Source organism: Grus americana, chromosome 19 (genome assembly GCF_028858705.1).
Source record: "Grus americana isolate bGruAme1 chromosome 19, bGruAme1.mat, whole genome shotgun sequence".
NCBI lineage: Eukaryota > Metazoa > Chordata > Aves > Gruiformes > Gruidae > Grus > Grus americana.
Genome location: NC_072870.1, coordinates 12,395,269 through 12,421,113, shown reverse-complemented (window position 1 = coordinate 12,421,113; position 25,845 = coordinate 12,395,269). Strand labels below are relative to the sequence as shown.

Below are 25,845 nucleotides of genomic sequence, written 5' to 3'. Positions count from 1 at the left end.
GGGATGCAGCGGGGGTGAGCAGGGATGCATGGGGGTGCAGCAGGGATGCAGAAGGGGTGCAGCAGGGATGCAGAAGGGATGCATGGGTGTGCAGCAGGGATGCACGGGGGTGCAGCAGGGATGCTGTGGGCACTGCAGGCGAGTTTTCCCAAGACCGTTGGTGCAACAGCGAGTGCAAAACCCCGCCGGTGCCCGCGTGAGCAAAGGAGTGGCTGTGTCCCTGCTAACGAGAGACTGAGCTGGAGCTTGAGAAGGGCCCCCGCTCCTCCTGCCTGTGTGTGTGCAGCTGCTCTGGCTGATAGCCTTCTGTTCTGCTGACACTTGACTCCATCTCTTGAAACACATAAACGTACGAATGTGTGTACGCACACACACGCACCCAAATCAGTATTTAGGAGAAAGGCCTCCGCACGCCGCGGATTGCAGGAAGGCACTGCAGCCCCATGCTGCAGGATCCCAGCCTGCCCTTCGCAGCGCCACGGCCCAGACCGGGGATTTGGCATCTCTCCCTGTCGCTGCGGGACCGGCTTCACGGCAGAGCAGTGGAGAGCAGCCGGAGCCGGCGGTGCCTCGGAACCCGCGTCCCTGCGGCCAGCACAATTAGATTTGGACGGAGGGGGCTGCCAGCTGTCAGCCTGTGCTGTTAACGTATTGCACGTACGGAGACAGGAGCAGCAGGGAGCTGCAGTGCCTGTGACCAAGGGAAGGCAGGGACCAACCAGCCGCAGATCGATAGTTCTCATTAGTCAACGACCAAGGAACAAGAATTAATGGACTTCATTTGTAACCAGGGGAACATCAGCTGGATGTCAGGGGAAATTCAGGGCTGGAGTTCAAGCCCATGAATCCGTCCTGGAGGCATAAGACCAGCCCAGGCAGGGCACGGGGGGATCGGCACGGCACGGGGCAGGATGACGCACCGCCGTGCCGGGCAGCACCACAGCCGAGACCAGCTGGGACCCGGCAAGCCAAATCCTCCAATACTTGTAATTAATTGCTGACGGCACTTCTCGGAGCCCGGGGCGGTGCAGGCGTGGGGGCAGCACGGCCGGCACTCAGGACTATTTCCCTCCGACTGGGACCATCCTGCCGGGCTCCCCTGGGGCGCAGGCAGCCGCAGGCAGCAGGAAGGTGGATTTTTTGGCCTCTGGGCTGGCCGGTGATGGAGCGGGAGGAGCGGAGTGGGCAGCTGCCCTGGGGCTGCGAGGGGCGAAGGCAAAGCGGGACCAGCAGCACCCGGCACCTTCCCCATGGCGGCCGCAGGGCCAATTCAAGAAATGAATTAAAATGATGTGGGACTGCGTAGGGGCAATAGCAGAATTCATGTCCTGCCCACCCGTGTTGTTTATCGGGCTCCTTCCCTTTCTCCTGTCCACAAACTCACCGTGACTCCACTGCTGAAAAAATACCGAGGATGACAGATTTTTGCGGTTTGCTCTTTGACTTTCTAGGACACTACAGCACAGCCTGATCTGGAGCAAACCCCTCATCCTTTGCTCTCCTTGCTTTGAACCCTGAGCTCTGCCTGATTGCACTAATCTGCACAGTGGCCTCAGAGGCATAAAATGTATCAGACTTTGCAAAGATTAAAGTTACAGGGATGCACACAAATAATTTGATTTGATCTGGGATTTGTAATGGGTTGCCATAGCATCATATTCTAAGTATTATAAAATCACTCACACAACTTAACAACGTGTTCCTCTGTCACATGCCGATCGCTTCTTTGGGGCCGAACGGCTGGAACTGCTCCTGCAATTCCGGGGAGAGCAAAACAAACCCATTCACCAGCCCTCGCTTATAATTAGCCTCCGTGCACTGGAAATACGTTACGTTAAACTGCAACCACTGACTCGGATGATTCAGTCTGCCGTCAGCTATGGGGTCAAGGGCCATCAGCCTAATTCCCAAACAGATTACCCTCACGGGATGATAAATGAATCACGAAGAAGATTAGCACGTCTTTATCTGTGCACGGCATGCTCCCACGGAGAAGCAGCCCCCGGGGATCTCCCCTGGGGACGCCACCAGAGCCAGCGGGCGCTCACGGCAGCCCCACGCCGTGACCCGGTCCCCGGCTGGCACCAGGGGTACAAGTCTCTGCAGAACCCAAAGGTCCCAGGCGTTCACGCCGTGGCACCGGGCTCCCACCCACAGCAGGGTCCCCGGGAAGCGGCCCCAGGACGTTCGTCCCCTCCGGAGCTTTCCCTGCAAAGCCGGCATCCGGCTGGCCAGGGGACGCCGGTGGCCCGCAGCGTGCGAGCATCCCTGCCTGTGCTGCGCAGCAGGACGGCCTCCCCTCGCCCCGCGGGGGCCGGGACCCTCCTGCAGCACGGCCCCCAGCGCACTCTGCGTTAGCCTTCCCGAAAGGCTGACGGCTCTTCCACCGAGTCCTGCACCAGGATGGCGCGGTGCAAGAAGAAAACATGTCCCCTGCCCGAGCAGCCTGAGCAGACACGACGGAGAGGGCAATTAGGAAGCAGGGGAGAGGATGGGGCGGGGAAGGACAGCAGCACTAGCGTGATGAGCTTAAGCCTGGCCTTGGCACGGCACGGCTCCAATAAACGGCCTCTGCGATCGCTCCCCACTCGCCTCTCCCTGTCCCCACGGCTGGAGGACCGATAACGTAACCAAAGGTTACAGCGCGGCGCTCGCTCCCCGGAGGCAGCGCCCGGGGCTCGGCAGGCAGCCGGGAGCGTCGCCCAGCCCCGCGCCCCGAGCCCAGCCTGGCCGCGGCCGGGCATCAGCACACGGGGTGGGCGAGAGCACCCTCCGGAGCCGCACGGCTGGACACCGGCCTTCCTGGAAGGCAACGCGGGCATCGTTTTTATAATTTTATTTCTTCATTTTTCTCATTAGGCAAATTAAGAGAGAAGGAAAAGAAAGAATTAGAATCCTACATACTTAGTAAATCTAATGAAGGAAATACTTTAATGCAGTTACGCAGGCCCAACCGCAGGGTTTCCTAACGGAGAGCGTGAGATCAGCCCTGCCATCCCGGCGCAGGCCCCGCGCTCCCCCCAGGGCCGGGGCTGCAGCCGTGGGGCTGTGCTGGGGGGGACCCCGCTGCCGCCAGCCCCCACCGGGAAGGCACAGCCGGGGCTGCTCTCCCTGCTTCTCCAAAGGGGGAGCAAATGGGGATTTCCTCCCCCCCGCCCCATTTTGAGTGCACAGGCACTGGGTTTGTAACGCTGGCGAGTTCCCAACACAGCGAGGGCAGGTGACGTCTTTCTCTTGTCTTTAGAGCATCCCTGATCACATCCCAAAAGCGCCTACAAATTCATATCCTGCATTTGGTAAGCCCTGCTGACATAATGAATTTATGATTAAAATGTCCCGTTCAGCACAGAGCCAGGGCTGCCGGGACCCCCCCAGAGCCTCCCGAGCGTTCCCAGCCGAACCCCTGCCTCCGGGCACACACTTCTCTCCCGCTTTCTCAGTCTAAAGCCTAATGAGAAACTTCTAATGCATCCCACCTTCTTGTTTTGTTTGGCTGATTTACCAGACAGGCTCTAAATTGACACAGTACGTTCGTATAAATTACGCGTGGGAAGGGGAGATGTCAACATATTATCTGACACGGCAAAGCATTTCGCGCTAAGTGGTTAGTTCTACCTTTTGTTACGCTGTGTAAATTAAACACGGAGCATTGCAGGTTACGTTTATGCTTACGCCTAATTCTGCAGGTGAAACCTGGCCTAAGGAGGTGCAAAACTCTTGCAGCAACAGGTTCAGCCTGTCTAGATGCTGTATCCTTGAGAAGGACAGCAAAGATTATCCTGTAAATTAACAGCCTCTATTTTTGGAGCCATCATTTTTTTGTCCTTGATGGGCATCACCTTGCCAGCTGCTCCCTTTTTCAGTTTAGTTAATATTCAATGCCCAGTATCTTAAGTTTTCACAGGGGACTGTGCTTCTGTATTGCTTTTCATTCTGACACCGCCCCGGGTTAAGCCCTCGTCACGGGGCGGGTGGTGGGACCGGAGCCCAGGCTGTCACGCTCCCTCTGCGGGAGGCTCCTCTCCATCCCCGCTCCCCGCAGGCAGGTCCCGGCTCACGGCACACGGCTGGGACCGAGCCTCCGACACCCAGCTCCCGGGACACCGGTGAGCGCCTGCTGACACCCCGGGCGCAGAGGTGGCCAGGAGCCCTCAGCCGGCTGCTCCCACGTTGAAAAATAACCCCAACCTAAAAATGTTGTTGGGGGTTTTTTTGCAACAGAGACAAGGGCACTGCACTGAGATTTTACACCTGGAAATCTGCAGTGAGTGCCTGAACGAGGCACCTTACTCTGACTTTGAACAGCTCTCCATCCAATCCCGGGGACTCCAGGCAGGCAAGATCTCGCTGCATCATCACTCATCCCAGGGAGGACGTCTGCAGAGGACACGCACTGCTGCAGGGCTCCCACTGACTTCAGACAGCCCCGGGGCTCCACAGCCACCCCGGACCCGGGTTTCATCCCGCGCGCCCAGCACTGCGAAGCTGCTGGTGCTCCGGGGCTTACAGGGGCGCAGGGCAGAGCCCTGCTGTGGCACGTCTTCCCGATAAACTGATTTACCTCGTCATGTCCTGGGCTCAGGCTGGCCCTACCCTGGCGCGTTACCTTCTTGCGCTGAAGCCTAAGAGTCAGCAAAGAAAAAGCGCAGCATTTTCTGGTCTAGATTTCTTGCAATAAATTACGTATTTGCAAATTGCCAGCCTGCACCTGTGTGCACACGGAGCCTCCCCAACTGCACAGCTCCCACAAGCGGGAACCAGAGCCCTGCTCAGAGCAAGGTGACATTTAACTGCCAATGAGTTTAGCTTTAATTACTCCTTCGCGCTGAGAATATACTTGAGAACAGTTCGGAGCGTCCCGCACTCGTGCGGGCAGTGCTGCCTGCACTGGTTGTGCGGGTCACTGCTGCTCCGCGCATTGCCCATCCTGCTCGGGGGGATGGCGAGGAGCTGGCTCCTGCTGTGCCAGCACCTCTGCGGACACTGGGTTCTTTCCGACTGGCCAAGGACTTCCCACTTGGTCTGGCTAGGAAAGCAAGGCTCGATATGCAAATCATCGAGGAAAGAGATTTTTATGATTTACAAATGTTGTTGTCTGATCTCACTTGCAGAAGTAGAGGGAAAGCGGCGGTTTCCCGCAGCATTTGGGTAAACCAGCCAAGGCACTCACAGACCTTTTAAAACCAGAAGGCTCGTCTGATCCGATTCCTGACAAACACGAGCCAGCGAGCCTTGGGCAGCCGTTTCTGAGCTGATTTGATAATTTGCAAATTACAGAGAACAGCTCCCAGAAACCAGCATCTCCAACTGCAGGCAGAACCAGCGCCGCCGGGCGAAGGGACGCTGTCCCCTCCTGAGCATCCGCCCCAGGGCGGGAGGTGGAGTGGGAGGGGAGAGGCCCAAAACGTGCGGGATGCTGCTCCAGTGAACATCCCGCTGAAACAAACGGGGATTAAACCCGACTTCAGCAGTACAAAGATCTCACTCAGCGGCTCCGGGAGATAGATTACCCATGAGTAGCCCTCGCTGAACTGAACAGTAAACTAACAGCCGCGATAAAAGACGTTTGCCTTATTCCCAGTTGCCTACACTGTAGCTGAGACCGATAACCAAATGGGGGGCTGCACTGACGCCAAGGCACCTACCCGCCGGCTTTACCCCGCGAGAAGACAGCCACCAAACCGCCACCTGGCTTGCGTGTGGGACATTCAGGAAAATCGGTTTAGATAAAAACACCCAGTTCCAAATCCCAGGTTTCTGGAGCAGGACCAGAGCCAGGAGGAGCCCCAAGCCCACCACAGCAGCAGCCCCCTGGGCCCCAGCTGCCGGTGCAGGTTCCTGCTGCCCCCCTCCAGCTCAAGCGCGCAGGACAGGCACGGACGGATCGACTGCAGGCAGAGGGAGCAAGGTAAGCATCACCCCGGCTCTGCGAGGGGAGCCTGGTGAAGTCGATTTGTTGTGCTGCACTTTGCTGGGCTGCTAACAAGAAAGGGCCACGGGCCACTGGGGACTCTGCAGCTGCCACCGATCCTGCCAGGCTTGCATATGGCTCGTGTAAAGCAAAATTCAATTGCAAACACAGAACAAAGACCGAATGTAGGAGGAAAAAAAGAAAATAGGAGCAGGTGGAGGAACAGAGTCCCTTTTGACGATGCTGCTAGCAGTCCCTTCCTTTTCCTGCAGATTATGTCACTTTGATGGCCCTGGCAGCTTGCATAAGATGAAGCAGCCACCGTAAAGCACTGCTTGAATTCTTGCAATCACTCCCATGAAGGCTCCTCGGTCCACAGCAGACAGGAAAAAAACCTCCTCAGGTTCTTGTTCTCCCCTTGAGATGTCTGTGTGACTCTCGCTGTCCTCAGTAAACCCTGCAGCCAAGAACTACACTGAGAAGGTTTGTGCTCAGCATGATGGCGGGGAAAAAAATTTAAAAACCCCAGACTCACACATCACCGGCCAGATTTCTGTGAGAGTTCAGAGCCAGATTTTTTCTCAGCCCTCAAGTGCCATGCTGAGCTCATTCACAGAAACCTGGTACCTAGGGGAAAGACGACTCTCTTTGGGTGTGTTGCTCAGTGTGACCGGGAAAGCACGCTCTTCCTTCCCTGCCGTGCTTCGAGGCCCATGCACGATGGGCAACGAGTTTCAGCAGGGACGATGTTCGGAGGAGCATTCGGGCCCCCGCCGGCAGCACAGACCTCCCCAGTGCTCGGACGCTCCCTACGCACAGCACATGGAAGCGGGAGAAGAGGCTCCGGACCATGGAGTGCTGGGGGGGGGCACAGAGGCCCCAGCCACCCCCAAGTCAGCCAGCCCCTCCGAAACTTGCTGCTCCACAGCTGGAGCCCCCGGCCCCCGGGCAGAGCTACAGAAGGGACGGGCCTGGGCTAAACGAGACAAACGCAAGGAGCAACAGCAGGGACGGGAACGGCCGAGCCCGACGGGGCACCCCAACACAGCGACGGCATCCTGTGTCCCAGCTGGGGGCAGGGGAGGACAGGGGCCACAGCTGTGGCACAGCTCAGCTCAGGTGAGCATCCATCTCTGCTGTTCATTCAGGACCATCAGGACCTGCGGGTCGTTATTTTCCAACTGTTCAGCTTTGATGACCTACCTAAAATCCCAGCAAAGGAGAAGAAAATATCCCAAGACAACAGCAGCAGCAGCACACGAGCTATATGGGAAGGCCACCGTTAAGTCATAAAAGCATCACTAAAATCCTGCTCTCAGGGGCGCCTGTTGTCCAAGGCAAAGCACCTATGGCAGCTCCGAAAAACGGGGTACAGACCCTGTGACCCAAAACTGCGGGTGGGCGAAGAGCTGAAGCTTCATCCCTTTTGTCTTACTCTTGATTTTCCAGGCTCGCAGATTGAGGGGCGGGGGGTGGGGGGTACTTTACCATAAAGATGCCAGATAATCAAGTCTTCATTCATGTGGTTTTGGTACAAAATCACAAATTGAACAAACCAAACCGAAACAACCCCAACCCCTCAATCTGCAGCAGCATCCACGTCGCTTCCACCCTGAACCAGAGGTACGCACACCCCGAGGTTCGGATGCACATTTCTTACTATTTTTAACAACAAAGTTGCCAGAGCAGCAGAGTCCTGGAGGAGAGAGAACTCCCTGACCGAGGACGCGCAGCATAAATCAGAGCAGGGCAGATCTTTGAAGCAAACAGCAACTCCCGTTAATGAGCGGGGGGGGGGGGGGGAAGCGGAGCCGTGCAGAGCAGATGCCAGCTAACACAATATTGCAAACAGGCCATTTCCTCAAAACACAAAGTTGAACATAAAGTACGATCCGTGGCTTAGTCAATGAAAGATGAAACCGTTTGTCAGCTGTTCCCAGCGAAGAGACAAAGCTGTTGAGCAGTTCTGCGAACGCGGCGATCCCTGGAAGGGAGAGAGAACGGTCCCTCTGGGTCCTCCCTGGCAGGAGCCGGGTGCCGGTGCCGACCTCCCCGGGGGCAGCCCCCGCCCGCACGCACACGCCCCGGCACCGGCTCGCGGTGTGTCGTGTGTCCCCCCACTCCCCCTCCCGCCCGCCGGACCCTCGGAACAAGGGACGACGCTCCCGCGGCTCGCCCGGAGCCCCTCTGCCCCGGCCCTGCGGCAGCGAGCGGTGCGCTCCGCCGCCCGCAACGAGAGAGCGCCGGGAAGACGGACGCCCGCGGCTCACCGCTTCTCCTTGCTCTGCCTGCGGGACCGGTGCAGCAGCCCGATGAGCACCACGGCCGCCCGGATCCCCGCCCGCCGCGAGTGCATCCTGCCGCCCGGCCGGGACATCGCCGCTGCCGGCGCCGCCGACCGAGCTCCGGCCCTCGCCGCGCCACCTGCGGGGGGTGGCGGCGCGTCCGCGCCCGCCTCCGCGCCCGCGCCGCCCTGCGCGCTCCCCGCCGCCGCCACGCGGGGCTGCGCGGGGCCGCTCTCCGCCGAGCAGGCAGCGGCGGGCAGGGACGGGCAGCGGCGGGCAGGGCCGCGAGCCCCGCGGGACCGGCTGCCGAACGGCGACCGCCCTCCTTCCCCCGCGCCCCGCCAGCCCGGTGCCCCGATGCCGAGGTTTTCACGGAAACAGCCTGCCCCGCCGGCCCTACGCCGCCTTCTCTGAAGGGGTGAAGTTACGTTCCGGCCCCTCTGCAGCCTGAGCGGAGGGAAGGGTTTGTTCCTGCCGCGCCAACGGTTTTTTCTGCCTTTTTCAGACCTTAGCAACCCTTCCCCGTGCGGGACACGGCTCTGAGCGGGGCCGAGCCAGGCACCCGCTGTGCTTGTGCCGGGGATGAGCATCCCTCCCCGCTGCAGAGCTGCACGGAGCCAGGCCTGGGAGCAGCGTGAAAGCACGAGCCCTCCAGCTTGCCTCTTACAGGGGGGAGCTGGCACGCAGCTCGTGCCAGGAAATATTTATTTTATTATTTTTTTTATTAAGTAAACTGTAAATGTCTACTTCACAACCTCAGCACCTTTCCCTGGAAGCCTTTGCTGCCATGGTGATAAAACACTCAGGTCTCTGTGTGTCCCCCCCATCTCACCTTCCTCCTCTGTGAGTTTAATTTTCACAGGAATTAGATACAGGACTAGCTGCATCATTTTGAGCGTGTTCCTGGTTAGCGGGATGAAGGCACAGTCCGTGCTGTAGGCACGTATGAGAACGTGCAGGTGAAACTCCCGCCCTGCACACGACTGACACATCAGCGTCTGCCCAAAGCCCACCGGTGCTCCACACCTCCGCAGCCGGCCTCAGAGAGTCATCAGAACCCTACTGCATCGTCCGGGCGAGGCCACGAGCGCGTTCCCCTGAGCGTGCTTCAACCATCCCGGCCCCAGAGCAGGCAGAGCACAACCTCCCGCTGGCAGCAGGGTGCGGGACCCCCGGAGCGGCTGTTTGGCAAACCGTCACAGCCGACAGGCCAGGGCTTTTGGGGGGACCCTGCTGCAAACAGGCAGCCTGCCGGGGGGGCACGCGCGGGCTGCAGGGCCGACCATGGCCACCCCACCACCAGCATCCCACCCAAGGGGGGGGACCCCCCTCCCGCAGCAGCTCCCGGGGACAGATGGGGCCCTCCGCCCCTCGCCCGCCGGGGAGGCTGTCACGCACGGTGCAATGGCCCAGCAGTCCCGACACGCCGTGGAGCGTGAGCTGCCTGGAAACCCCCTGGCCCGGGCAGTCAATCATTAACAGCGCGTGGGGCTCTCCTGGCAAAGTCCGTAATAAATGTGTTTGCTCGGGAGCAAACAGCTCACAAAGGCCACAGACCACATCTGGCACGGAGCAGCCGCTCCTGCCTCCTCCTGCCTGCCGCCGCCCTGCCTGCCACCCCCTGCTTGCCATGCTCAAGGTGATCGACATCACCTTAGCTCTGGCCTTCTATCTAAATGTTTCAGCACAATCTCTAATCAGATGTATTCATTAAATTCAACAACAACAAAAAAAATCATCACCGTAATCTCTTTATGCATTCTACTGTAAGTCAGATAAAAATACGTACAACGTTCTCTTCGTCAACATGCCACGTTAATTCACCCCAGAAGAACCTGACGGCAGTTCAGCCGTCACCACGCCATTCATATTGACCTACACAGCTCACGTGTAGCTCTTCAAAGAATCGAGATCTGAACTTAAATCCAAGATTAGTACTTTCGTATTTCAACAGATCTCAACGAGTCCCCGGGAAGAACGAAGCAGCAGAAAGTCTCTCCAGCACAGCAGTTCCAGCAGATGAGTGTCGAGATCCCCACTTCCTCGCAAGGAAAAGCCCAACCCATTCTCAAAACACCCCGAAACGCGTTTCTGCCTCCTCAGTACGACATCAGATGATGCCAAACCGCGTGTGGTGGGTGAGAGAACGTGAGTGGGTAAAAGGAAAGAATTCTGTGAAACCCGGGTGCTACCTTCGTCCTCGCTGGCAGGGCAGAGCGCTTAACTCGCACTGCGAAGCCTTTTAACAAAGATTTTGTTGGACCAACGAATCTCCCTGTTCTTGCAGAAAATACCTGGCTGGTTCCTTTCAAGCAGAAATCATCAGTCTGACAAATTTCTCAGGCACAGCAAAAAAAAAAAAAAAAAAAATTAGAACTCATTCCCCTGCCAAATTATACCAATTCTCCAGCACCTCATTAGCTTCCAGTTAATGGAGGGGGAGGGGTTTTAATTTTAAACCTTTTACCTCTCGCATTAAACAGGCAGCTTCGAATTTCATTGAGTCTCTCTCTCTGGAGACAATTTCCACCGTCTCTCTTCCCCTTTTCCAGACAAGTTAAGTATTAATCTCCTCTTGTTTTATGCTGAAGTGGCTTTGTATTGATTTTTAAAGATGTTCAATTCCCTCATATTTGGAAATAGAGAATCACTTTAAGCAGACACACTCAGCCATATTTTCTTCTCCACCCAAATACAGCAAACGAGCCCGCGCTGTAATCAATTTCTTCTGGACTCTGTTGCAGCTGATTTGTAATTTATAGGATGAGGGCAAGAGACTAAATGGCGAGGGGCTGGAGGAGGGCTGCTGGGGCGGTGAAGTGAAGGCTGGGGATGGGAGCTTGGTACCCAGGTTGCAGCCATGCCACGCGATGCCCTGCCATGCCCTGCCATGCCCTGCCATACCCTGCCCTGCCATACCATGTCCTGCCATGCCCTGCCATACCATGCCCTGCCATACCATGCCCTGCCATACCCTGCCATACCATGTCCTGCCATGCCCTGCCATACCATGCCATACCATACCCTGCCCTGCCATACCATGTCCTGCCATGCCGTGTCCTGCCCTGCCATACCATGCCCTGCCATACCATGCCATGTCCTGCCCTGCCCTGCCATACCATGCCATGTCCTGCCCTGCCATACCCTGCCCTGCCATGCCCTGCCCTGCCATGCCATGCCGTGTCCTGCCCTGCCATACCATACCATGCCCTGCCATACCATACCCTGCCCTGCCATGCCGTGTCCTGCCCTGCCATACCATACCATGCCCTGCCATACCATGCCCTGCCATACCATGCCATGTCCTGCCCTGCCCTGCCCTGCCATACCATGCCATGCCCTGCCCTGCCATACCCTGCCCTGCCATACCATACCCTGCCCTGCCATGCCGTGTCCTGCCCTGCCATACCATACCATGCCCTGCCATACCATACCATGCCCTGCCATACCATACCACGCCATGTCCTGCCCTGCCATACCATACCATGCCCTACCATACCATACCCTACCATACCATACCCTGCCATGCACCTACCTCCTCTCTTGCAGAGAAAGGGCTGCAAGGGAAACGCCAGAGCCCCCCCTGCTCCCCCCACGCCGGCGCAAAGCAGCTCCCATCTGGTGATGGCAACATCTTCCTAGGAGGCCGTGGGCTTTCCGAGGAGGTCGGATGCTCAGCCACTGGACACGCAGGTGAAGGGACACCAGGGACCTCCTGCTCCAAAGGAGGGAGCTTGCTTGTGGCTGCGATGGGCCCCTGAAGAAGTTACCGCGCATTTCTTACGTCCTGCCGTCTGACGAAAGGCTCCAGGACAGCCTGGAGTGGGACGCCAGGGATGCCAAGGGCAGCAGAGGAGGCGGCAGGGCCGGTGCATCTGAACAGCCCCTGCCCGCCTTCCCCAGCGCCTGCTGCCCCCCCCCCCCCGCCCAATGGGTCCCCTTGCAAAGGGACGTCTCACCGTGCACACAGTGATCATCTCTGCTTGCCAAAGGGAGGAGCAGGAGCAGAAGCAGGGCGGGCACAGCCACGGGCACCGTGGGTCGCTGGGGCACCCTGACCCTGGAGCAGAGCCAGGTCTCCTTGGCTCCTGCAGTGCATCGGCCGTGGCGCGCGTCCCCAGTTCAGCCTTTCCTCTCTGCAAGAGAGGATCCCATCAAACCGATCCCAGCAAGGGGCAATTACTCTGCCCGTGTCCTTGTCAGCTACAGAAACACCTCTGCAGAGCATCTCCCCAGCCCCACGCCTCGTCCCCCAGCTCCACGGGGCCGGGGTGACTCCAGGCAGCCTCCTGTTCCCGCAGCGGTGCCACCAGAGCATCGCCTTCCTGAGGGTCCGAGCGAGGGATGCCCCGCTGGGGCCAGCACCCTCAGAAGCTCTCCAGCTGGTGCCTGCACAGATGTGCCAAAGGATGTCTCGTAAGACAGAAAGCTGCAGCTTAGGAGGCTTAGACTGGAAAACCGGGGAGGTTGGGTCGACCCTGGAAGAGGTCCCCAGAGGGGCTGCCAGCTCCCCTCCCACGGAGGTTTCCCAGGCTCAGCTGGAGGGAGCCCCCGTCCGCTCTGCGATGGAGCCTGGACCAGAGCCGACGAGCTCCCCCCAGCTCCCCGCCAGCATTTCTAGGTTCCTCTGAGTCTCCATCCTTCCTTTAAAAAATCAGTATTACCTCTGCAGTGACTAAATAACCTCCAAGTTAAGCAGCCACCCCTGTTTTATGAAGAAATAAATATCTCTCTAAAATGCCCTGACATTTTTGCTTCAGGGAAAACAGTTTTGCAGCTAACTAGGAAGCCAGGTCTCGAGGGGCTGGAGAGAGCTCACGGCAGGTTAGGACAATTACACGCCGTGATTAATAAATCACCTGGGTGGCTGGCTCATTTATGCAAAGCCTAGCATTTTCTTCTGGGCACTCTGCTAAGAAAGAAGGCTCTGAAAATACTGGACTGTGACAAGATCAAGCCTTCATCCTCCGTATTACTGAATCTCCCATGGATAAATGGCACTATTAATATTATTAAGAAGCCATATATTTATGGAGTAACTTTGGCTTTTGCGTTGATGCTGCAGTGAGATTAAATCACCCGTCGGTGAGCAGCCCATCGACCTTCCCAAGCTGCCCATGGGTGCGTTTCCACCCGTGAAGGCCCCCAGGGCCCCGTCGCTCACACCGAGCAGCGGGCACAGCCGAGCCCGGCTCCGGTGACTCAGGGCTTCTCCAGCCAGAGCTGCGGCGCTGCCTCGTCAGACGGTGCAGGATACGTCCCTGACGCCCTCTGCGCCTCCCTTTGCAAGAGATATTTCTGGTTCCCTGGCTCACGAGGGACAGAGCCAGAAATACGTGAGCTATGCCAGGCATTTGCCACAGCCGGGCTGGAGGCACGGCCAGCCCATCCCCGCAGCGCCGTGGCTGAGCCGCAGTGGCTGACGGGGCGCCGAGAGCTCTGCCTGGGGACCCTGCCCCACCGCCCCAGCACCCTGCCCCACCGCCCCAGACACTCACCCAGAGACCCCCGCGGGTGCTTCCCCCCACCCAAGCGGGACGTGGCTGGGTGCGGGCGCCCGCAGCGCCCAGGTGGGAGAGCTGGGACAGAGGGGGGGCGGCTGCGCCAGGGACCGGGAGCCGGAGAGGAACAAAAGGAGCCGAAGCAGCACGGACCGAAAGACAAAAATAGTAACCCGTTCTCCGCAAAGGAGCAGACACATTCTGATTCCCTGGCATAGGAAGAAAAGGATTTGGGAGCTTGCAAACTAGGAGAAAGCGATTATAGCGTTTCAAACGGTGCTGCAGGAAGAGGATAAGAGTGCATCCAGTTTTAAGAGAAGTATCACAAGAAATGGAGCTTTAGATTATGTTACATCCAGCACTAAGTAATCTGATTAGAGATTTATTTTATGGCTTCAGTTAGAAAGACACAGAAGAAATACCAAGAAAGCGGGAAGCGAGCTCCTCCATGCTGGCAACGCAGAGACAGAACGCAGCAAGTTTTATCTCTCTTGAAACGGTGTGAGACGAGTGCGATACGCCACCGGCAGCCTTAGCACCTCTCAATTTAGAGCGATCGGAAGAGGGGCTGACGTGTGCCAAGGCGCGGGGCAGACCCAGCTCCCCCGGCTCCCGGCGAGGTTTCCCCACCGCGCTGCAACGCCCAGACCCTGGGGACCCCTGCGCCCCGGCACTGTTCCTGCTGGAACGAGTCAAGGATTGATGTGCAAAAATAAATGTATCTGCCCAGCTCAGCTGGGAGCCAACGCAACGGGCTTGTGCCCCGTACAGAGCCCGTCCCCGTCACAAGCGCGCACAAGCATCGACCCTTTGCCCGACTTGGGGCTGAGCGGGGCCCACGACGTTTCATCTCCCCAGCGCAATTATCAGCCTTCCCAGGAAATAAGCAGGGGAAGCAATCACAGCCACAGTGAAAGAACAAAAATTCATTACGAGCAAACAACCCGACCCTGTCTTGGCTGCACCCTCTGCACAAGCCCGCGTTTCCCGCGAGGTGAGGCATCTCGCGACGTCCCCTCGCTGTGCTGGCACAGCCACAGGGTGAGAGGAGCGGGCAGCGGTACTGAAAGCACCTCCCGGCACCTCAGAGCAGGCATCGGTATTAAAAAAAAAAAAAAAAAAGAAAAAAAAAGCCACTGAGCCAAGCCCTCGCAGGACTGCAACATCCACGCTTCCCTGCAGGGAACGGCGTTCCCGGCTGTCGGACATCCCCGCACCTGGCTGCTCCCCTGCCCTCAGCACGTGCGAGACCAGAGGGTCTCGGGGTGAATCCCCCTCAGCCGCAGGCCCCACACGGTGGGCGGCATGGCTTCCCCCCGTGGGATCCCGGTGCCCCAGGGCGGGCAGCCACGGATTCCCCCTCTGCAGCCATCCTTGCCCGAGTCACTGCCGCTGCCGGGCCACGCAGACACGGCAGGAACCGAGCCCCGGGGACCCTCGTCTCAGCCCCACCTCGCGCCCCTCACACCCGCGTGCCCACGGCTCCCGTGGCCGCAGTCGGGGCAAGCGCTGGCCCCGCACGTGGCGCTGCACCCCCAGCCCCGGTCGCGGCAGGCAGCGGGGGTCCCTACGCCACGGGGTGGGCTCCAGGCTTTACCCAGGCCGCCAGCGGGAGCCTGAAAATCCTCGGCGGTCCTAAGGGCACGCTGCAGACATCACCGCTCCAGTCCACAAACAATCTTCCCACTGTGGTGGGAAGCAATTCAAGCTTCCGTGAGAGGCAGGAAACACCACTCGATTAAAGCCACGGGGGCTTAATTGCTCCTTTCTGGGAACCGAGAGGCTCAGCCCTTCTGGATCCCCCGTTTGCTCTGTACTCTGCAGAGAAAAGCCAAAGTCCCCCACCACACACGCTGCCCAGTGCAATCAGCTGTTTGCAAACAGATCCCAGTCCCGGCAAGTTACGCAGCCTTTTCTGGGTGGCCGGAGCAGACACCCAGGAGCGGCAGCTAAGGAAGGCGTTGGCAGCACCTCCTCTCTGCACGCCCTGGACTGTCCCCGCTCAGGGTCGTACAGCCTCCCGAGCATCACGATTAAACGGTCAATGGCTGCAGAGCGCATGGAGGATGCCAAGCACCCTGTCATTGCTGCTACGTTCGTGTTGTTCATCAGACTCGAAAATACACCTGAAACGGGCTGTTAGAGCACTCAAACTGAGATAATAAGAACTGGTGGAGAACTAGGGATCAGGTGTGGCTGTATACGGGACGGGGTGGATGGAGCAGGCTGGAAGGGAGAGGGGTTTCGCCACGAAACCCCCGGCAGCTGGACGCTCCTGCACAGCGTTTCTAGTAGCCCGTTGACACTGCTGTATATCACCATGGCACGCAGAGTACAAACTAAGATATCTCCGCAATAGCACAGGCATAAAAAATAAATGTGTATTATCACACTGCAATTAAGCTTTGAGCACAAAAGACTGAAAGTGGATGCCACAGCATGGTTATTTGTACCCCAGAAAGGCGACCCGTACCAGAGCACTGGTGACGGTACAGCGGGCCACGGGACCTGCCCGCCGTGCGAGCCCTGCGATGCCCCTTCCCTTCCTTCCCTTCCGCTGAGCGGCCGAGAGGAGGAGGCAGCAAATATTTGCCTACTTAGCAGGGCTGGCGGCAGGTCAAACGAATGGCTATTTGCTCAAGCGCGAGAGCTGCCGGGATTTGCACCGCAGAGCACAGGTCCCGTCTACCTCCGCTCCACAGCGCCGGCCAGCGACGCGCGTGTGTCCCCCACCATGCCCCATACACCCACAGGCACCCGTCCCTCGGCCCCCTGCACCCGCTGGCACTGGGGACTCGTCCCCAGACAGCGGCAAGCAGCTACGCTTGTTCAGTGCCACGTCCCTCTCATCTTCCCTGACCAGCCTTCGAAATCACAGCCTTCTAATTAGCTGAGCTGCAAATTATCCACTCGTTTCCTCTGGCGGCCCCGCTTCCTGTAGCGGACTACGGGATGGGCACCGCGAGGCACGCACCGGGAAAGCCGGCCAGCCGACCCAAAACTTAGCCCTGGGCAACCCGGCTCCTGCCGAGGGCAGGGATGCACCAGTCCCCCCCTCCTGACGACCAGGGCAGCACAGCCGAACGAGAAGTGCCCGCCAGCCCCCTCCCACGCCACGAGCCCTGCTCAGGATGAAGCATCAGCCAAGGCTCTGCCTTTCCAGTCGCACGCAGCTGGCATCACCGCCGGAGGAGCCGCAGCAGCCCGGGGCACTAAGGCTTTATCCAGCCCGGGAAGACTACCAAATCATAGCCGTGGCTTGCAAAGGAAACCTTGCCAGCTGAGCGAGGCCACGCAAACGAGGGCAAAGCTCTTCATCCAGGGCTACCACAGCAACGCTTTCCAGATGAAATGCTCTGGGGTCAGACAGGAACACTCAGTTCTCTGGTCCGTGTTCAGTATAAAACCATCTCTGAGAGTCCAGGGGGCTTAGACAGCTGCATCCACTGTGTGCAAGAAGATACACAGATATTTTTCTGTCTATGTATCTACAGATGTCTATCTACATGTGTCTACATGTCTATCTATAGGTTCTCATGGTTTTATTTTCGGAACCATTCCTCCTTCAGCAGCCTCCAGAGAGACACAGCTTTGATAAGAAGCTCTTAGAAAGCACTTTCCCATCACACACATCCCAGGACTTCAGAACAGGAGTCACGTTTTGGTGCTGAGCTCACCCGTCAGCGAGCAGAGCAGAGCTGGCCCTGGCTCCTCGGCACGTCGCGGGGCCAGCAAGCACCACGCTAAATCTGATGGGAGCGGCTGGGGGAACTGGGGGTGTTCAGCCTGGAGAAGAGGAGGCTGAGGGGAGACCTGATGGCTCCCTACAACTACCCGAAAGGAGGGTGCAGCCAGGTGGGGGTCGGTCTCTTCTCCCAAGGAACAAACGATAGGACAAGAGGGAACGGCGTCAAGGTGCGCCAGGGGAGGTTTAGATTGGAGATTAGGACAAATTTCTTCATCAAAAGGGCTGTCAGCCCCCAGAACAGGCTGCCCAGGGCAGTGGTGGAGTCCCCATCCCCGGAGGGATTTAAAAGTCTGTAGATGTGGTGCTTGGGGACGTGGGTTAGCGGTGGGCTTGGCAGTGCTGGGGTAACGGTTGGACTCCGTGATCTTAAAGGGCTTTTCCAACCCAAACAACTCCATGATAAACCAAAGCTGTTGTGCGGACAGAAACCGGCAGCACGGGGAGATGAGGTGAGCTGCCAAAGGCCGGGCAGCGAGTGGGGCCGAGAGGAGAAGGCAGGCGTGCGTCACGCTGCTGCCGTGGGCGGGCAGGGAGCCCCGGGGCTCCGGCGCAGCATCAGCCCCTGCCCCGTCTGCTCCCTTGAGTGACTGCATCGTTTCTGATGGCTAAACGCAGCACAAGGTAGTCATGCCTATGACAGCAGCGCAATTATAGGGAAATTGTATTCTTGATAATTTGGGGTATTTTTCCCTGTAAACGCAGGCTTTCTAAAGAGATGAGCTCCAAGATTTCAGCGTTCAATTAAATTAGATCAAATCAGCAGAGGAAATAAGTCTTTACAGCATGAGCAGATCCTTCGAATTTTACTAGCAAATCAGTGAACTAAATGCCATCATTTATCATTAACATCACTAATAAAGCCAGATTCAGGATGCACAGCAAACTAATATCGGCCACGTGCCCGACGCTTCCAGCACCGCCAGCACCTTCCTTAGACCTTGGTCCTTCCCCAGCTCCCCGTGCAGGACAACGACCGTCCCTGAACCCGTTACTCAATCAACTGCCATCGGCATCCAGGCGGGAAGCTCAGCATCAGGCCCAAACTTTCGGCTCATCCAAGCGATGCCCCTTCCCAAGGATGCCGTGAGGGATGCGGGAGCAGGGGGGAGAGCCCAGGCAGAGGTGGGGAGGAGCGGGGTGGGCTGGGGCGGAAGGGTCAGGCTCCGGGGGAGGGCTCACTGGAGCCCAGCCTTTCAGGGAGAGTCGCCCTCCACCCTGCACCGGCTCTTATCAGCCAGAAAAGGCGCAGGGCTGGCCAGCACCGCTCCTCCTGCGGCAACAGGCGATGCTGATCCTTTCCAGTTCCTGCGGAAAGCCACCGCTTCGGCCCCATCCCTACGAGAGCCAGATCAAACATCCGGTTTAAGCATCCGGTGATGGGGTCGGATGCGGCACCGTGCTGCCAGTCCCGCACTGCACAGCCTAAATCCCAGACACGTGAGTCACGGGTCTGCCGCAGCTAAAACTGACACCAGGGCAAGGCTTTGCCAAACTTGTGCCTGGACAGCCACAGCAGCCCCTGGCGCCGCCGGGCACACCAGCACCGCACGGGCTCCATCCGGCACAGGTGGGCGGCAGCTCTCGCCTGGGCAGAGCGAGCAGAAGAGCTGGTGGCTGCACATGCAGACCCTCGTGGCAATGCTGAATGTTCAGCTGGCTCGGGAGGGGTTGCTCCAGAGAAGCGCTAATCGCATTATGTAAAAGAGGAGCCCCAACCAAGCAGAATGTGTGCCCGGGCATCTCTAATCCCCCTCGACAGGGCAGCGGCATCGCAGTCGCTCCCTCTCCCGAGCTCCCCACCAGACGCAGCACCACCCCCCCCAAAGAAAGCGTCAGGAGGGGAGAGTTAATCTGAAGACGTGATGGGGAGATGGCAGCCTCCAAGGACAACCAGCCTGGCCCTGCCACGGGTGTACTACAGGAGCCCTGGAAAAATCTCGTGCTGTCTCTGGGCCTGGATTTCCTTTGACGCTGGGTTGTTTTGGTGACGGGGAGGGATCGTAGCTGCCTCTGCACGAATCCGTGCTGCAATGAGCCCCCACGGCTCACAGGAGCAGCACCAGCACCCGGGCAGCATCGCAGACGGGTGCTGCGTACAGAGGAACCTTTCTACCTCCAGAAACCTCGGGGGAGAGCAGCACCCCGCTTTGCTGCGCTCGCTGAACGGCGAGGGGTGGTCATCGGTTCGTGCAGGAACGTGTCCCGGTGCCATGGAGGGCAGCAGCCGGACCAGCAGCTCCCCAGCCCTCGGCAGCTCCCCCCGCAGATGCCGCTGTGTCGATTACCCGTCTCCCTCAGACACCTGGTTTGATGCGAGAGCATTAAAAGACATATAATTTGTGGAGCTAAAACACCGGTATTATCTCAGTGACACATCTGTACAACAGGGAACGTGCTGAAGTCAATCACATTCAGAAATGGGTTTCTATTGCTCTGCGGCTTTTTCCTTGCCTCTTGCTCCAGATCTAAAAGACACAAACGATGCAACCTGCATCTGGAAACCTGCCCTCCTCCTCCTCAAATCACCTCGCACTGTACCACCTCATCAATGACCAGGAACAAGAGACCTGGCTCAAGCGTGCCGGGGCTCTGGGAAGCGGAGGGTACCCAGGCCCGCACGCGAGGGAGGCTGGGCAGAGGGGTACCTGCTCTGTACCTGCTCCACGCACACGCTGCCCGTACCGCTGTGGGGTCTCCAGCTGGTTGCTCGTCCTCTCTAGCAGGGAGAGGGAGCACCCCGGTCAAGGCAGCATCTTTTGTACGTACAGCCAGCAGGCGCTGGGACCGCGTCCCGCTGCAGCAGCGGTCGCGGGCACGGTACAAACTCTCCTTTCCCGCCAGCCTGGGCTGTGGAGAGCCTGCGAGGGGACTGAGATAGCATCTCAGATGAAAGGACATCTCCGTTTCTCAGTCTCTCCCTGAGCACTGGCACTCTCAGGGAGCGGACACAGTCCGCTGGTCTGATCCTGTATTTCTTACCACCACGTTCTCGTTCTCCTGCCTGTGAGCACACCTCCCTGTCCTCGAGCTTTACACGCACGTGAAGAGCGAATCACTTGGCTGACAACACAGTTGCACTGGGGTTTTGGAGCTCTGCTGAAGACCTGATGGAAACCCAGCCCCACTTCCAAGCCCCCCTGCAGCCAGGATGGCTAGTTACCACCCCTGCGTCACCGAGCAATGTAACCCGCGTCATCTCGGGGAAGAGAACATCAAGGTCTGCGTTCCAAATTGGAGAGGATTAACACCAAATTGCTTGTAGGAGGAAGGTGCTGTCACAGTCCCTGGCCTGACACCAGTAACATTTGAGAGGAACGAGACAGGACAGTGTCTGAAAGGAGTGACCTTTGAGTCTTCACAGAGACTTCATAATGCAGCTCTGACCTATTCAAGTACCTGTCAAGCCTCTACACATCTCTTCTGGGTGGGAGTCTGAGACGAGCCCGGCTTTTACAACAGGCTTTGGAAGATGTGAGGCTCCCGGATATCGTAGGGGTTCAATGCCGATGCTGCTGTTTGCTAACCAAGAGCAAAAGCTGCAAACGGCATCACAAGCCCCAGTGGAATAAAATGCTGGAGGTGCAGAGGGCCATTTCCAGACAGGTTGGGGACAGGGACCGTGGACACTGCCGGCACCGAACCATCCCGTAGCGCGGGAGCTCCCGGGCACCAGAGGCAGCACCAGCAGCCGCCCGTCCCCGCCGCACCACGGGGCCACTGGCACCGGTCGCCGTCGGGAGGCCGGGACCCCGCCGACTAGAAGGTAAAGCGACAGCCGGCAGGAGTGGCACAGCAATTAACAAAATTATTGTCAGGAACAAACCACAGGCTTTGGTGCAGCGCCTGCGCTCTCGTGCCGGTGCTCACTGCCCTGCTCTGGGCTCCTCGGCTCTGCAGAGCTGGGGCCGCCCGCACTCCCCAAATCGCAGCCGCCCCGGCAGCGAGCGGACGCACGGCCGTGGCTGAGGGGGGGCCAGCAGGCACACTGAGCAGGGTAACAGCCCCCCTGAACCCCCAGCACTTGCCAGTGGCCAGGCCAGCCCCACGGCAGCACCGGCTGCATCCCTCGGCTGTCGCAGACAACCCCGTCCTCCGGCACACCCGCGTATTCGGGAGCGCACACCCAGGTATTCGGGAGCGCACACCCGCAGGCCGACGGTGTCTCTATCGCTCCAGCCATTACAGCTCCGTCCCCCCGTCACAACGGGATTTGCTTTTAGAAGGCTGTTACTCTTCTGAGCGGCTGCCTTTCAATTGTCTGCAAACGGCTCCTTTTTTGACAGGCTACAAATACGGCAGGAGGAAAGAGATATATAAACCAGCGCAGGTTTGGTTCTGAAATAGAGCTAAAAATAGACCCACGTGGGGTTGCTAAGTCCTCTGGGCAGATGTAATTGTGGATAATCTAGCTTTAAATACGTGAATGCTGTTTTGACAGCAACAACAACATTTCAACATATGGGACTGGGTAGCACACGAGCAGAATGCACCGCTGCATCACCTCCAGCATCGCCAGGAAGCGGAGTTTGCATCGCTGGATCCCAGCCTCCGCTCTATAGCTGGGGTTTCTGCAGAAATAAACCCCAAATAACCCCAGCAAGCCACCGAGAGGAAAGCGCCGAGCCAAATAGCAAGGGAAGTCTCCCAGGGCAGGAGCATCAGTGGAGATGTGCCGGTACCCTCTCTCCAAATTTTATATACATAAGACTTACCAGATTAAATGGCTGAAACACCTCAAGTCCTCAAAGCTGACAGCACCTTTCTCCTCCTGGGAAAGCTTCCCCTGTCCCAGGCAGGCTTTGAAACGTGCGGCCAGGATGCTGTGCAGGCACGGGGCTGGGTGTCTCCGGGGACAGCCGGGGCGATAACCACCCTTCCACGAAGAGGGAAGTGCTCCCGCCTGCTCGACTGAGATATGAGGGAGACGTTGGGACTGGCTAGATTTTTGTAAATCCCCGGCCAGCCCTAGGGCTGGCTGAGGCAGGGCTGACTGTGCCTCTGCACCGCTCACGTCCCGGGGTGAGCACCCCCAGCCGGGCTGCACCCTGCTCCCAGCCTCCCCATCCTCTGGCCACCATCTCCAGCACGTCCTCGCTCATCACCTCCCAGCCACAGCAGTACCGCCCGCAGGAGGGTGTTTTGCGGCACAACATAACGGCGAGTGGCCACGCGACGCCGCTCGTGGGGAACCCTCGGTCCAGCACCCTCCCCGGCACCACTGGGAGCTGATGAGCAAAGTCCGACCCCTCCAGCTCGTCCCTCTCCCGTCGGTCCCTGTGTGCCAGCGGCTGCCCAGGGCTGGTGCTGCACTGCTGCCCGTTCTGGCTGGCGCAGCGGGTACCGAGCAGCAGCAGCAGCCCCAGGGGTGAAGACGCTGCTCCCCCTCTGCAAATGCTCCCCTCTGCACACGGAGGGTCAGTGCCCCCAGCCCCGGGGTGGCTCCTGGGGCCCTGCCTCACCCTCACTGCCGGGGCAACAAGGACAAGGGGAACATCGGCCTCTGCTCACCAAAGCTCCTCAATTCTTCTTAAAATTATATGATGCTTCAGCAAAAAGAGCAGCTCTTGTGCCCGTTAAAAGTCATTTCCATCCATAAAGAAAACAAGATATCATTAAGGCTCCCATCTCCTAGGTTGTTTTTCCCCTCTAGAAAATAGATGTGATTTTTGGGGGTGGTTCTACGCTTGAACGTGGTGTCAGTGGGGTGCTGTGCTGTTTGAGCTCCACCAGCCGCTGACCCCAGCCCAGCACATAGCCCCGGCACAGCTGCAATACCCAAACCCTGGTGCTGCGTCAGCCCTCCGTGGGGAGAACCCCCTTCCCTTCACCCCCGAGCGTGCTGGGGGCAAGGGGCAGAGGCAGACACCACCTCCCTGGCGCTCACCCTGCTTGGGTTTGTCGCTAGTCACAAAAGACAGATACCAAAAACCCACCGCTAGAACAAAACAAACCCCCAAATCCATTTCTGTGCCAGCTAAGGGCACCAGGCGTGACCCCCGGCACCGCCTGCTGCGGCCGTCCCAAGCCCGTGGGCAGCGCTGACCGTGGGCAGCACCCGCTGACGGCCCCAGCGAGCGGGCAGCCCCAGCAGCGGGGGCTCGGCAGCAGCAAAGGGCATTTTGGGGCCGTGAGGGGTGTCTCCGTGTCCCCGGGCAGGGCAGGGCCGAGCCCCACTGCAGCACAGAACCGTCCCTATCTCAGCCCCACAGCCAGCGCTGCCGCGAGGGCAAAGCCCAGATTTCACAGAAGCGGCCGGGGCTGGGACGGGCCCTTCCCGAGGTGACGGCCAGGGCTCCGTGAGCAGCCCTGCGGCCACCCGCCCGCCCGGGCACCAGGACCTGCGGCAGCTCCAGCTGAGCGATGGCACGGTGCTGACCTGCTCGTCCAGGGGCTGCCGAACCCTAAACTGGCAACCAAAACGCAGCTGACGGACTAATTTCTTTGCATAAAAAGCAAATAAAGCAGCAGCAGCGAGAGCTAGCTGAAGATTCACTCCAGCCCCCCGACGCGCTGCCCTACTTTCACCGCCGTTTCGCTGGGTTTACGTTTCTGCTTTGAACTGACTCCCACCTTTGCTTCCTCACGCTGAAGACCCCGGGCTGGGGGTGCACAGGCAGCCCACGGCAGGACACGGGGACCAGCAGCACGGCTCACCGCTGCGAGGGTCCCCAGGGCACCGGGCAGCGCCCCATCCCCTGCAGCTCCCCGCTCACTCCAGCACTCAGAGGGGCGACCACCGCTGCGGTGTGAGCTGGGGGGACAGGGCTTGCGGCAGCCGGGTCGCTAATAGCCAGAAACCCCCTCCAAGGGAGCAGAGCCCCCCCGTAGGGCCGTGCAGCAGCAGGACCCCCCCTGCCCGGGCTCCCCGCGCTTTTATCGGCTCACGAGCAGCAGCAGCCAAGCGCTCGCGTGCCGACTGCCGGCAACCCGGGAAGAGGCTTCGGCCGGGGAAGCGGCGGCGGCGGGGACCGGGGCACGGGCAGGAGCCTCCAACCGAGCTCCCATGGGCTGCGGCCAGGCTGGGAACCACCTGCGAAAGGTCCCGCACCTTTGCGTCTGCACCGCACACGGAGGAGGACTTGGAAACGCTTCCACACGTGCCCATCTCCTCCTCCCAGACGAGGAGGATCAAATCGTACCGCCTGGTCCCGGATACAAGCCTGAACCTGCTCAGAGTGGAGCGCTCTGCTTTTTTTAAAAAAACAGCAACAAGAAAAAACCCCTCCAGACACCCTCCCCCCAAAAACCCATCGCTGAATCGGTGGATGACTCCGGTCTGGGTCCGGCGCAGCCAAAGCCCAGGGCAGCTCCAGCCACTCGCCGTCGGTCCTCACCAGGAGCCCAGGGGGGGGCAGGTGCTTCGCCTCCCCCCCAGCCAGGCAGAGCTGTCACCTCGGGTCTGCACGGGGACAGTGCTGACTTTTACCCGTGCAGCCTTCGACTCCCCCAAATTTGGGCCGGCCCAAACGCGCAGGAGGCGGCTCTGAGGCAGCAGACGGCAAGTGGGGATGGCGGCAGCAACAGGGACCTGTCACCATCCCTGGCCGCTCGCCTGCAGCCTCCCTGGCACTCGCGAGGAGCTTTGTCCCAGCAGGGACCCGGGCACGAGACCTGCTGCCGACACAAGGGCTCATCTTGCCTGGGGTGCCGTGTCCGGCCACGGGCCCCCAAGCTGCCAGCGCCCCGCACGCCCACGGTGCAACAGGAATCTCCCAGGAGAGGAGGCAGAGCAGCGGCTTTTCTGGGGAAGCATCAAAGGAGGTAACCCGGGTTCACACCGTCGCTTTGAAGGGACTGTACCATTTCAGGGTGCACTCTGCCTCCTCGCTGTCGCATGCACGCAGGAGAAGCTCTGCCGTAACCCACCCGACACCTGCGAGGGGACGGATGCTTCGTGACCCGTCACAGACGGTTTAAGTTTCCAGCAAGACTTTACAAAACATCAGGGTGAGATTAGAAAGATTGCTTAGGAAAAGCTCAGAAGAATTTGCTGTGATTAGATAAGCCACAAACACATCAATAAAACTTTATATAACCAACGACAGCAACGTCAGAAAGGGAGAGGCATCACTCCAGGACAAGAAGAGCGTCCAAGCTGGTGGGGCGATGCAGATTAAACAACCTTCGCCTCAGCTGGGTGCCCAATTAACGCTCATCCGGGCGCCCAATTAACGCTCATCCGGGCACAGACCCCTGGACTCCCATAGAGACTCTGCCCGGCACTCGCCTGGGAGCCTGGACCGGCCCGTACCTCGTTGTGCCCCTCCAGCCCCAGCACTGATTTTAACTGATTTTAAAGTTTGCGCCGAGTGCCACGCAGTCAGTTCTTCTCCCGCCTTTCTGCACCAGAGCCCAGATAACTGCTTCCCCCGGCACGCGGGGGCCGGGAGCGGGTCGCTG

At 59.0% G+C, this 25,845-nt stretch overlaps 1 protein-coding gene across 12 annotated transcripts in view; it reads right to left on the bottom strand.

Moving 5' to 3' along the window:
• RAP1GAP2 (RAP1 GTPase activating protein 2) overlaps positions 1 to 25,845 on the bottom strand; it is an 80,136-nt gene that overhangs the window by 29,509 nt on the left and 24,782 nt on the right. For 2 of the 12 annotated variants that reach the window (XM_054847665.1, XM_054847666.1), the window contains exon 1: positions 8,182 to 8,350. The exons of the other annotated variants lie outside the window; for them this stretch is intronic. In XM_054847665.1, the coding sequence (XP_054703640.1) occupies positions 8,182 to 8,288 (107 nt within the window). In that variant the 5' untranslated portion in view covers positions 8,289 to 8,350. Of the gene's footprint in view, positions 1 to 8,181; positions 8,351 to 25,845 lie in introns of those variants that run through there. 12 annotated transcript variants of the gene reach the window in all.